The sequence below is a fragment of the Galleria mellonella genome, unplaced genomic scaffold, assembly GCF_026898425.1.
Source record: "Galleria mellonella isolate WM207_F2 unplaced genomic scaffold, CSIRO_AGI_GalMel_v1 utg425, whole genome shotgun sequence".
NCBI classification, from domain to species: Eukaryota; Metazoa; Arthropoda; class Insecta; order Lepidoptera; family Pyralidae; genus Galleria; species Galleria mellonella.
In genome coordinates, this window is record NW_026442098.1 from 50,867 (window position 1) to 63,733 (window position 12,867).

The 12,867-nt window shown below is 35.5% G+C and overlaps 1 protein-coding gene across 11 annotated transcripts in view; it reads right to left on the minus strand.

The window, feature by feature from the left end:
- The window catches only part of LOC113513909 (inaD-like protein), a 332,239-nt gene that overhangs the window by 10,834 nt on the left and 308,538 nt on the right, over positions 1-12,867 (minus strand). For all 11 annotated transcript variants that reach the window (XM_052898433.1, XM_052898434.1, XM_052898432.1 and 8 more), the window contains one exon: positions 9,736-11,189. In XM_052898433.1, coding sequence (XP_052754393.1) covers positions 9,736-11,189 — 1,454 coding nt within the window. The remainder of the gene's footprint in view (positions 1-9,735; positions 11,190-12,867) is intronic.

Below are 12,867 nucleotides of genomic sequence, written 5' to 3' on the forward strand. Positions count from 1 at the left end.
GTAATCCGACAAATAAAAAAATAAGGGGAAATGGTTGGTAATGAGGTTTAGTAGCCATCGATAGGGAATTTATTCTCACAAGTTAGAAACTAAATGGTCACGTACAGTGCGGTTTCAGAGGAACTTCCACCTGCGAACGCTCAGGTTGTAGAATGAGCTCTCTGCTGAGGGTTTCCCTAGAGACTACAGCATTGACTTCTTCAAGGGTGTCTCAAGATTTCTTTAGGGTATATTCTATGGTAGCCATGCCATTCCAGTGAGGAATCGGAATCCATAGAATACCTGATGTGCAACGGTGATTCGGGAACGGCTTATCCAGAGCCAGGAGACTACAAATATCTTAAACCGAGGGATATCGCAAAGGTAACACATAGGATCTATAAAATGATAGTAAAAAGCAGGGGAAAGCACGAAAGATCACAATGGCCCGACGAGAAATGATTTAGTTGACCCTATATGCAAATAAAAGATCAGATGAGATATATGTCAAGTTAAGAGATGGCCTATTTGTGTACCAAATCTTCAAATTTGAAATTTTTTAACAAACATCCATCTTGTACATACTTACAAAAACAAACTTTCATGTATATATAATAGCAGTTGATTTCAATTGTATAGCTAAAAAATTCAACAACTCTAGTTAACCAAGCCTCAGCTTTTCATATTAGAGGATGCACACAATATGCAGTTACTGCGCTTGATTAAGCATGAAATCTCATCACGACGGGCGCTCCCGGCACGATTTTAATTCAGATCAAACGAAACTACTATTTGTGTTCAATAGGTGTAAAACTGCAAAGTCCTCGTTAATGCATCGCCTCGTTTCGTTCGGATACTGTTCAGCAATTTAGAGTCCTTTTTGTGAAAATTTGCGCTCTGTATGTAGTTATTAATTATTGAGAATTATCTATCACTAGCAACCCGCCCCGGCTTCGCACGGGTAGATATACATATAACGAAATAAGAAATAAACGTGTATAACATTTTTTTCTTTTTTTTTTATGTAACTATTAACTAATGATAAACAAGCAGACGGTCCACCTGGTGGAAAGTGGTAACCGTCACCTATAGACATAAATAGTGTCATGGGCATAACAGAGTATACTGTTTCGTTCATGATATCCCTCACTTTCCCTCTTCAAACTGAAACACAGCCGTGCTAACACAACTGCTCCACGGTAGAAACACGAATGGGACAGAGGTGGCCAAGCAAACAATTTTTGTACAAAATCTCCCTCTAGTGGTTTATATTGGTCTTTTATTTTATTTCTCCTGTATTTTTTATTTTTTCTTTATTTATTTATTAATTGATATTATTTAGTTATTATTAGACAGTTCATGTTAACTTTAATAGACAAATTCTTGATACTTTGGAATACATTAATGTGTTATTCGTAGGCTTTTTTAATTCTTTAAAAATAATATATAGCTTATGTTAAAGTACCGCGGTGTGAGTAGATAGCTATATGCTTAATATTGTAATCTTCTATTGACTCCTATTGGACTTCTATCGGACTCCTGATTTAAGGTACAAAATATTATATTACAATAGCTTACCAGAAATACTTAGAATAACCGGTTCGCCCGTCGCCGATCACCTCTACATATCCAGCGGTACAACACTATTTTGCCGGTAAACACCAAAAATACCGGTAAAGGCAAACGTTGGCCGAGTACGGCCAAGCAATCGGCAATGGAGCGGTGACGGTGGCCGAGCATAACTCAATTACGCGTATTAGCAATTTACTATAGTGATGTACGTTGCGCTGGACTGATTTATCGATACATATTACTTTTATATAACTTTTTTTAGACCACTGAAGTGGCAAACAAGCATACGGCCCACCTGATGGTAAGTGGTTACCGTAGCCTATGAACACCTGCAATACCAGAGGCATTACGCGTGCGTTGCCGACCCTGATGAAACCTTTTTACCCCCCTTTTGAAGAACCCCATGCTGTAGTCTCTTGGGAAAACCTCGGCAGGGAGCTCATTACACAACTTGAGTGTTCGTGAGAGGAAACATCTCTGAAACCGCGCAGTAATAGAATAGAATAGAATAGAATTTTATTGCTAACTGTGTACATACATATAGCAGTAACTATTGCTTTGAATTTGACATCAGTATCAACAGTTATACCCTATCGGGCGTGCTACAATTTAAGAACAGGTAATTATATTAACATCGAAACATTCAATACTATTACCATTACTTGATTACAAATAAATATGAAATATTATACAATACAATTAACAAGACAAAGAATAATCATAACCAAATTAAAATAAAACAAACATAATTTCGCTTACATGTCAATTATTATTAATTATTAATTTAATGAGTTTTAAAATTGAAGTATTCATTTAAATTATAAAAAACATTATCAAAAAGCCAGGCTTTGAGTTTAATTTTAAACATATGCTTATCCTGACATTTAATGTTTAAGGGAAGATGATTAAATACTTTAATACCCATTATAATTGCACTCCTTCCATATGTATAACTATTTATTGTTGGTAGACAAATATCATATTTGTATTTATTACGTAAATTATTTCGAATATCGGATTTATTAACAAAATATGTCATATTATTATTAACAAAAACACACAATTCCAGCTCGTCGTTGCAACGAGTAATATATATGTTAGTCAGGCTGAGATATTTTTCATTTTTAAATATATTTCTTAAAGTCTCATCTGAATACATATTATAAATAATACGTAGACATTTCTTTTGAAGTAGAAAAGTCGATGCAACATCTACAGAATTTCCCCAATATATAATTCCATATGTTAGTAAAGGGTACACATTACCAAAATAAGCGGACCGAGCAACAGTAGGCGAAGAGTTTTCCACGAGTATAGAAAGAGCATAACAATAACTTGATATCTTTTTATTTACTTTATCTATATGCGATTTCCAGTTTAGATGACAATCTATGGTAACACCTAAAAAGTTATGTTCGTTAACTTCCTCGACTGTTGTATTTGAATAATGGATTTTCAATTTTAAAGAATTATTTTTATAGTTGCGAAACTGAATAAATTTTGTTTTCTTAAAATTTATTTTAAGGTTAATAGTTCTGAGCCACTTAACCATTGTTTGTAATGTTTCATTTATTTCATTTTCAAACACGTCATTATCACTGCTATTATCCGTAATAAAAATGGTCGCATCATCTGCAAACATCACACAGAGATGTTTTGTGATTTTAGGTAAGTCGTTTACACTTACCAGAAAAAGAAGTGGACCCAGAACACTACCTTGAGGGACTCCTACAATTGTTTCTGCTTGAGTAGATTTAATTTCCTCAACAGTATTATTGTTTTTATTATATTTGTCAATAACTGTGTACTAATATGTGTGTAATAACTGTGTGTGTGTACGTGACCATTGAGGCTGTAGGACATAAAGATAAACTCCCTGTCGATGGCGAGCCGTACGATGGTAGAAAGTGGCTGTGGGCATCATATTAAACAATTCCTCTGAGCACAACAATCTATTGTACAGGCGGTAGAACATGCAGAGGGAGGCAAAATCTCTCCTAAGACTTAAGGGTTCGATACCGCTTGTGAGCCTGTAATCATCGACAATTTTCATAGCTCGTCGTTGCAACGAGTCGAAAGGTTTGAGCTGGTATCTAGGTGCTCCCGCCCATAAGTGACAGCAATACTCCATGTGGGGCCGGATTTGCGATTTGTAGAGTATTAATCGCTGATCCGGCTTTCTTTCCTCTGGGTGTCGACTATTTTTTTGTTATTATTATTTTAGCCGTTAACTGTCATAATTAGCTGGACATAAGCCATTCCCATAAGCGGAGTTTTGTTCAGCAGTGGACAATTAAAAGCAGATATAATATAATAATCAGTTATGTGGACTTCCGCAAGATAGCCTCTAGTTCAGTAGGTTACAACAAAAATGTACATAGGCGGACTTATCCCATAAAGAAATTTCTTCCAGTCAACCTTAAGAACCCGAAAGGGTATTTGTCTAAAGGGCTTGTATATAAAACATAACATAATTATATTGTGCAAAAATAATTTGATAATAAATTATACTATAAATAATAATTATAATATTTATTTATTTATTTATTGGAAAATTAATATATATAAATATTATATAAATGTATTTTATAATTTATCGATATCCGAGCCTACTTCACTATTTTCTCTAATCCATGGCGGACTGTTTTCAAAAAATTTTCTACAAACGCATTTTTTTTACCTTAAGAATTTTTAATAGTTATAATTTTCAAGCAACCTCCAATAGACGAATTATCCGAATTTTTTTTATATACATAATATAAACTTAAAAATACAAATGCACTACCGATTTTGATAATTGTTTTTGAAATTGATAAGTGCTACTGCAGTATTGGACCCAAACTGTCATGATTTTTATCGTTGTTTTTTTTTAAGAGCAAACTTTTATACATAATGATGGATTGAGTCCTATTTTCTATTCTATTTGTTGAAGAACCCACTAGTTATTATTTAGTACATCTTTAGTTATTTTTTTATTTATAAGACTACAGTCATTAAGTTATATTTTTATATAACTTGGAATAATAAACTACTAACTATAGATATGAATAACACTTCCACTAATAAAAAGAATACACTGCGACTCCCATAGTGGGTGTCTCTCGCGCCTAGACACTATTATATAAATTGTATTATGTAATTCATTGACATATCCCATTAAACTGTAACGCCGTGTGGTCCCGACACAAAATGGGCTACTCCTTCCATGCTCACGGGTGCCGTAAAAGATGACTAGAAGAACTTAATGATCAAGGGTTTTTTTTAATGGCTGATAATGGAATGGTAACCCCGCCTGCGCTAACGGTATGTACTGGCGGTGTACCAGTGAGGGATGATAGGTGACAATGAAAGCAGGTCAGTTAGCCCATAGTGACGAATTCCACTAGAATTAACCACGATAGTTTCCAGGGGAAATCACATAGAGGTCGACCTGTTAGGGTGTATTGCTGGCAATGGGGTAGCTAGATCCCATTACTAACAAGCCCTTCCCCACCTACGGTCAAGGAATAGGCGGCAGCGTCCCTCTTAAAACATCACCAAAGTCTAACTGCGGTGGCCAAAGTAACAACTACTGGCAGACCCACAAAACCCCCCAAGGGGAGGCCTTAATCAGCAGTGGACAGCTAACGGCTGATATGATAATGATTCTATTAAACCGAAGCACAGTTGCGTCATAGCAGAAACGGGGTTATCACTATAAATTTTACATTATAAAATCACTATAAAATTTACATTACAAATTTATCACTATAAATTTTACATTACAAATTTATCACTATAAATTTTACATTACCAATTTATCACTATAAATTATACATTATAAATTTATCACTATAAATTTTACATTATAAATTTATCACTAAAAAGTTTACATTATAAATTTTTCTGTATAAATTTTATATATAATGTAAAATTTATAATGATAATAATCCTGTTGATTGAACAATATCGAATTCGATGCTTAAAGCAAATACAAGTGAGCTCATCCTTGTTCAAAGATGTCACACAATCATATCAATTGTCCTCACTATAAACGAGAATTCTTGCTTGCATTATATGCCAAACAAAATTATATTCTACAAAATAAATCTAATCCAATCTCGATCAAGTTAATCGATTCTCAATTCACCATCATATCAGCCTTTAACTGTCCACTGCTGAACATAAGCCCCCTTGGGGGGTTTTGCCAGTAATTGCCACGCTTGGCAAGCAGATTGGCAATCGCAGTCAGGCTTTACAGGTGTTCTAAAAGAGACACTGCTCATCTCTCGCCGTTCCTTAGTCGCCTCATATGATACCCACGGGAAAGAAAGGGGTAGCCTATTCCATGCCGGGACCACATACCCTATCAGATAAGAACCTAAAAAATAATATTTATTTCTTTATTAATTTAGTAATCAATTCAGACTAAATTTGTCATTTACGTACTGGCTAACGCAGTGTAGGACGACCCCCCACTAGATGGTGTGACGACCTGAAATACATTGCAGGAAGTCAATGGATGCAGGTGGCTCAGGACCGTTTTTTATGGCAGTCTGTAGGGGAGGCTTATGTCCAGCAGTGGACGGATAATGGCTAAAATGAATGAATTGTTCAATATGATGCCCACAGCCACTTTTTACCATCGTACGGCTCGCCATCGACAGGGAGTTCATCCTCATGTCCTACAGCCTCAATGGTCGCGTACTGCGCGGTTTCAGAGATATTTCCTCCCACGAACTCAGGTTGTGGAATGAGCTCCCTGCCGATGTTTTCTCAAGAGACTACAGCATGGGGTTCTTCAAAAGGGGGTGTAAAGAGGTTTCTTCAGGGTCGGCAACGCACGCGTAATACCTCTGGTATTGCAGGTGTTCATAGGCTACGGTAACCACTTAACATCAGGTGGGCCGTATGCTTGTTTGCCACCACAGTGGTATAAAAAAAATGAAATTTATCAAAAGGAATTGCGTTCATTTTATTAAATGCAATATCATATTCCCGAAATTCCCACGGGAAATAAGGTATTGTAATATAAATGCATACGATATTCGAAATACGTTTATTCGCCCGACTTACACGTATATTGGACTAACTTAATTGAACACATCGCTTATTATTGTCCAATAAATTCTCCATAAAGCGTCCAATCCCACGGGATTGTACCAATCACATTACAAGATGGCCACTTAGTTGAATGAATGCTCATTAATATACATATATATATATATATATATATATATATATATGTATATATATATATATATATATATATATATAACAAATTATATAAAGAAATAAGCTATTACACCGTAAGAGAATCTGAAATGAATAAATTATTAATGAAAACAATGTTTACCCGACTGTGGAGAAAGAAGGTAATGTTTTTCGAGTGTTTTTTTTTTTATACAACTTAGAATGGCAAACAAGCTAACGGCCCACCTGATGGAAAGTGGAACCGTCGCCGATAGATATGAGCAGTACCATGGACATAACAGAGTATACTGTTTCGCCCATGATACCCCCCATGCGTTGCCATTCCTGAGGACTCAGATATTATTCCTCTGTACTCTGTAAATTCACGCCATATCCCACCCTTCAAACCGAAACACAGCCATGCAAACACAACTACTTTACGGTTGAAACACGAATGGGATAAAGGTACCCAAGCAAACGACCTTTGTACAAAGTCTCTGACCTTTGATGTGATGTAGAATTTAAACGATTGCAATGCAACCCTCCGGGGGGCAAGGGAGTGTTAGTAATGGGATCTAGCTGCCCCACGGCTAGCAATATACCTTATCAGGTAAACCTCCACATGGTTCTACCTGTAAATCATCGTGGTTAATTCTTGACGAATTCGTCACGATGGGCTAACTGACCTGCTTTCATCCTCACCTATCATCCCTCATTGGTGCCTCGTCAGAGTATACCGATAGCGTCCGCGGGGTTACCATTCCATATTCACTAATTTAAAAAATGCAACCTTCCAAATTGTAGTCCTGGGTGCCATGTCGTCGCAGCATAAAATGGGCCAATTCCATAATCACTAATTTAAAAAATGCAACTTTCCAACATGCGGCCCCGAAGGTCACATGATCCCGGCGTCAAATGGGCTACCCATTCCTCTCCCATGGGTATCGTAAGAAGCGATTAAGAGATGTGAATAGTAGAAGGATGGGCAGTAGCGTCCCTCTTAAAACATCACCAAAGCCTAACTGCGATTGCTAAAACGCCTGTAAATTATGGCATCTACTGTCAAAATCCCACCAAATTGAGGGAGGTCTACGTTCAGCAATGGATAGATAAAGGCTGATATGATGATAATCCTACCAATCAAACCATAACTTATCCATACAAACATGGCTACATTGCGACACATACAAGTGTGAAAGAGTTATCCAAGCAGGCGACTTTTATGCGATGTGTGTTTCTACTGTGAAGCAGTTGTGTTTGCATGGCTGTGTTTCGGTTTGAAGGGTGGGATATGGCTGTGAATTTATAGAGATTACAGAGGTATAACACCTGAGTCTTTAAGAATGGCAACGCATAGGGACTATCATGGGCGAAACAGTATACACTGTTATGTACATGGTACTGCTAATGTCTATAGGCGACGGTTACCACTTTCCATCAGGTGGGCCGTCAGCTTGTTTGCTATTCTATGTAAGTAACATAAAAAAATAAATCTCCCTTTAGTTTAAATATTGATAATCATACAGTACTATCATACCTACTTGTACAACAATTAGTCCATTACCCTAAGGTTGTCTTGAAAAGATTGCTCTCAGCAATAAGACCACCTTACTGTACTTATACAACTGTATCGTTACATTTATTAATTGTCTTGTTTATTCCCTATATTGTATAATGCAAATAAAGTTTACTCATTCATTCATTGATTGATAATGTTTTTGTTAAAACACGTTCAAATATTTGTATAAATATTTGATAGATCACAGACTACTTTTATCAGTATTCAATCCCAGAAGTTCGACTAATATTTTGTTACAACAATGAACCTCTGCACGAACTTGAACTTGATAAATGTAAATTGAAATGCAAAGATGTTATACCCTTTTCCTTTATTTTCATTGAAAAATAATCCCAATTACAATACGCATAAATTACAATTTCAATCACATTGTTATGTCCCTGTAAAATATCGTCCAATCAAACATAATTCTGATTCCAATTTCATGCACGTTAGGGTCCAATTCTGTTCTTATAAAGAAGAAATACTTAGCAGTACAAAATTTATAATTTTAAACTCCGTAACGTGTACTTAAGGTTGATTTTTGCTGAGCACACGGTAAACAGATAGAAATAAGTCCGTCCTTATTTATAGGGCTTCATCGCATTAAGGTTTCACGTGTAGGAAATCTTTTGTTAATGCAAATGTTTGTTGTGAGCTTGGCATGTTATGTTTTATCCGACACCTGAACAAAGGATGGTAATGTTTTTCCATGTATATGTTTTTATGGGTGTTCTTTAGCTTCACATGTAGGCTTGAGTAATATTAGGGTCTTGGTATATTCATTTTAATTTATGGAAGCCATAAACTATCTAATAATTGGGAAATTTATTTTACTCTAGAAGAAAGTCTAATTTTAATATTTTGTCATGTTTCTTTGCTTATTGTTGTAATTGGTGGCAACTAGCCACTGTAGTGAACATAACAATAGTATATACTTCACTGAACCCAATCTAATATGAAGTGAAGCAGTGTCCAGCCATTTCTAGAGAGTTAGTTGTAACATTCTATTAGCAGCAATCTTTTATTTATCGTTATAACATTTTAAATCTGACGTTATAACATTTAAAATTTACTTGTATAATATTTTCAAAAACACTTATAATTTTTTTATCTGAACTTGGGACCTACAAACTTAGATCATATAAAATAATTACAATACTCTACTACGGGCACGTCATATCGCTTTACTTAAAATTAAGTGTTATAAATCGATTTAAAAATTACTACTACAATTTGAAAGAGAGCCAATTATATGTCAGTAGTTTAGCGAAAAATGTATGAAAGATGTATGTCATAAAAAAGAGCACGTGCTATTTTTATGGCGTAATGACTCGTTGCTACAATATTTATAGCACACTTTGACAACACGTGTTCACTGTTTAGAAACAATTTTATGGCTTGTTTAAAGTTTAAAATATAAATATAATAAAAATTCCATGCAAAAGACTCACCTAGGTCTCCTGGAAGGCACCAGGAACTTGAGGGGACCGGCGGACTTTCGCCTGTCCTTCACCACTGGCGGCAACAAAAAGTCCTCATCATCAGTCTCTGAACCACCACTGTCCAAATTGACCAAAGCAGGAGCCGACATTCGCCTATCAGGAATGTTCTTGGGTGGTTCTAACATGTCCCTAATCACTTCACAATATTTGCACGCGTTCGCCTCCGCCATATACGCTTTAGTTATAGCATACGCATAATTCTCCAAAAAACACTTATGGCATCCCGGCACATAATTGGTTTCGATATCTGTCGATTCTTCACTCGGTTCTTGCCTCTGAAAATGCAACTTCTTCTCCATAGTCACAATTTTTCTCTCCAATATCTTCTGTTCCTCTCTATGCCTCCTCTGTTCCTCTTCTAATTTCTTCTGCCTAATCTCCTTTAAACACTCCGCCTGATCGTTGTAATACTCGACGCACTGTCGTCGTTCATTCTTGGACGGTTTAGTTGGGCTGCGTTTCTTTAGTTTATTACTACTTATATTTATATTTAGCGGTTCTATCCTCAATGATTTCATTTGTTTTATAATATGCTCCTGTACATAAGGGTGGCTGTAAGACGACAAGTCTTCTACGGTATTGGCAGTGTTCTGTACATTTGCAGTTTTGGCACTAACATCGTTGTCTTTGTTTTTAACAGCTATTTTATCGTGTTTACGCGACTCTTTGATGTGATGATCGCCGTTTGTTTTACGAGCGTTTTTAACTGTACACTTGATGGACGTAGAATCTTCGTCGAGACATGTTTCGTATCCATCTATCTCGTGGTCGATAAACAATAGAGAACTGTTTTCTTCCTGGACGGAGATTCTTGTAGTTGCATCGTAAAAACTGCTAGTTTCGTCGGTGGGTGAATTGAGGCATTCTTTCCAACTTTCGTTGCTTTTTACTTTTTCTAAAACAGTCTTTTCAATTTTATTTTCATCACATTCTTTCCAATATTTGTCATAACTGATCCTTTCTAGCCCGGTCGGTGTAACAGCAAACACCATTTCGTCTGACGTCGATAAATCTCTGCTCTGCTGTTTAGATAAAGACCTTTTTCCTTCTACTTCGTTTCTATCGACTGATTTACTTCTAATATTTAATTCTCTTGGCATATTGAGAACATCGTCTTCTGTTATTGTCATATCGTCATCTTGCTCATCCAATGAGTCATCAGACGATTTCATATCAGTTACTCCATTTAGCTTTTCTTCTTTATTGTTTTTAATACTATCGCTTTTTTTACAGTCTTCGAAACTGAGGTCGCCAAATGCAGATAGTTCCTCGTCCTTTAATGAAGATTCCTCTGGCTCTAGACATATTTGAACCACTTCAAGGCCTTCACCGTATTCCTGGAGGCATTCATGGAATGAGTCCATTCCAGTGTGATCATCCGAAGCCAAGGAGTTTATACACTCCTGTAAAAACAAAAGTCAGTTATTACTTTTGTTAAATTGATCACATAAATAACTTAGTCGTTTTTTTGGGAAATTTTGAGAGTTCTTTAATTTGTTAACTTTATTATTATTATATTTTCGCCAAATTTAAAATTGCGAAACAGAATCTTCATGTGCACGACTCCGTGTTCTAAATTCAAATATATCGTCATTCAATAAAATGCAACACTATTCATTTTGATATAAAAATTGAGTCACTATTTTTTTTTTGTGCGTTTCAAAAACTAATTGGTGACTTGTTATGTGAATATTATAGAATAAACACTCAGTATATATTGAGAAAATATTATCTGTATCCCAAAGCCATATCGTGTTGGTGAAAAGCTTATAACCTTTCTCAAGAGATGAGATATCAAATGCAAAAATATTCTTCCATACGGTAGTTCTAGGCTCTAGAATTAAAAAATTAGCGCGTTCAAACATACAAACCGTTTTATAATATATACATATTTTAATTATTAGTATAGATAAAGGAAGATCAGGCTCCACTTTCCATTAATGGACCATTAACTTCTTTGCCATTCTAAGTTTAATAAAATATTAAATTCTTTATTTATTATATTTTTTATTGAGGCATTAATATAAGTAAGCAACAAATTTATATTAATAATTATTAATTTGGCTATATTTATTGCGCGAAGTTAAGAACAAACCTACAAACAGCAAAATATATGTATTAATAGTACATAGTTAATATATTTATGTTTATTAAATTTATGTACATCTACGTATGTGCTGAATTTTCTCCAAACCAGTCCAGCAGTTTAAAGCTCACATTATTATTATATTTCTATTCTATTTTATTCCATAAAATAAATAATGCCAATAAATAAGAATACTCTTCTTTCGTCCCTCTTTAAATCTTCAGAAAATATCGGTAATTGGAAAGATAAATATCTTCCCAATTACCGATATTTTTAATTATTGAATTACATATTTGAACTACTTATCTCTTTTTGAACTTCGATTTTTGTCAAATTTCTTATTAGGCATTTATAGTCCTCAGGAATGGCAACACATGGGGGGTATCATGGGCGAAACAGTATACTCTGTTATGTGCATGGTATTGCTCATGTCTATAGGCGACGGTTCCCACTTTCCATCAGGTGGGCCGTCAGCTTGTTTGCTATTCTACGTTGTATAAAAAAATAAATAGTGCAACAAGACTTTCTACGACTTATAAATTAAAATGTATAATCAGCAAGGAGTCAGGATTGTCAAACGTGAATCAAAACGAGAAAAACTTCGGGCAAACTTTATTTCTGCAACACACAATAAAGCGTCCAAACAACATTTAACACAGACTTTTAAAGCATTTGACATCGACTTATGAATAATACACAACGTCCTATATACTCTGACATTTCATAATCATACAACGAGACAATACAATCTCAAACGAGTATATTAGCAGGGCCGTGCCTGGGTATATGGCCGCCTGCGTGCCAGTCTGTATGGCCGCCCCCAGGATAACATTAAAAAAAACTACTTTAATTTTTAATGTTTATTACAATCAAACCGGGAAAAAAATCAGTTTTTGGTTAACCGAAATCGGCCCAGTAAACAACTTGTAACGATTTGGCCGCCTCTTAATTTCGGCCGCCTGCGTGCGGTGCACGCAATGAACGCCCGTCAGGCA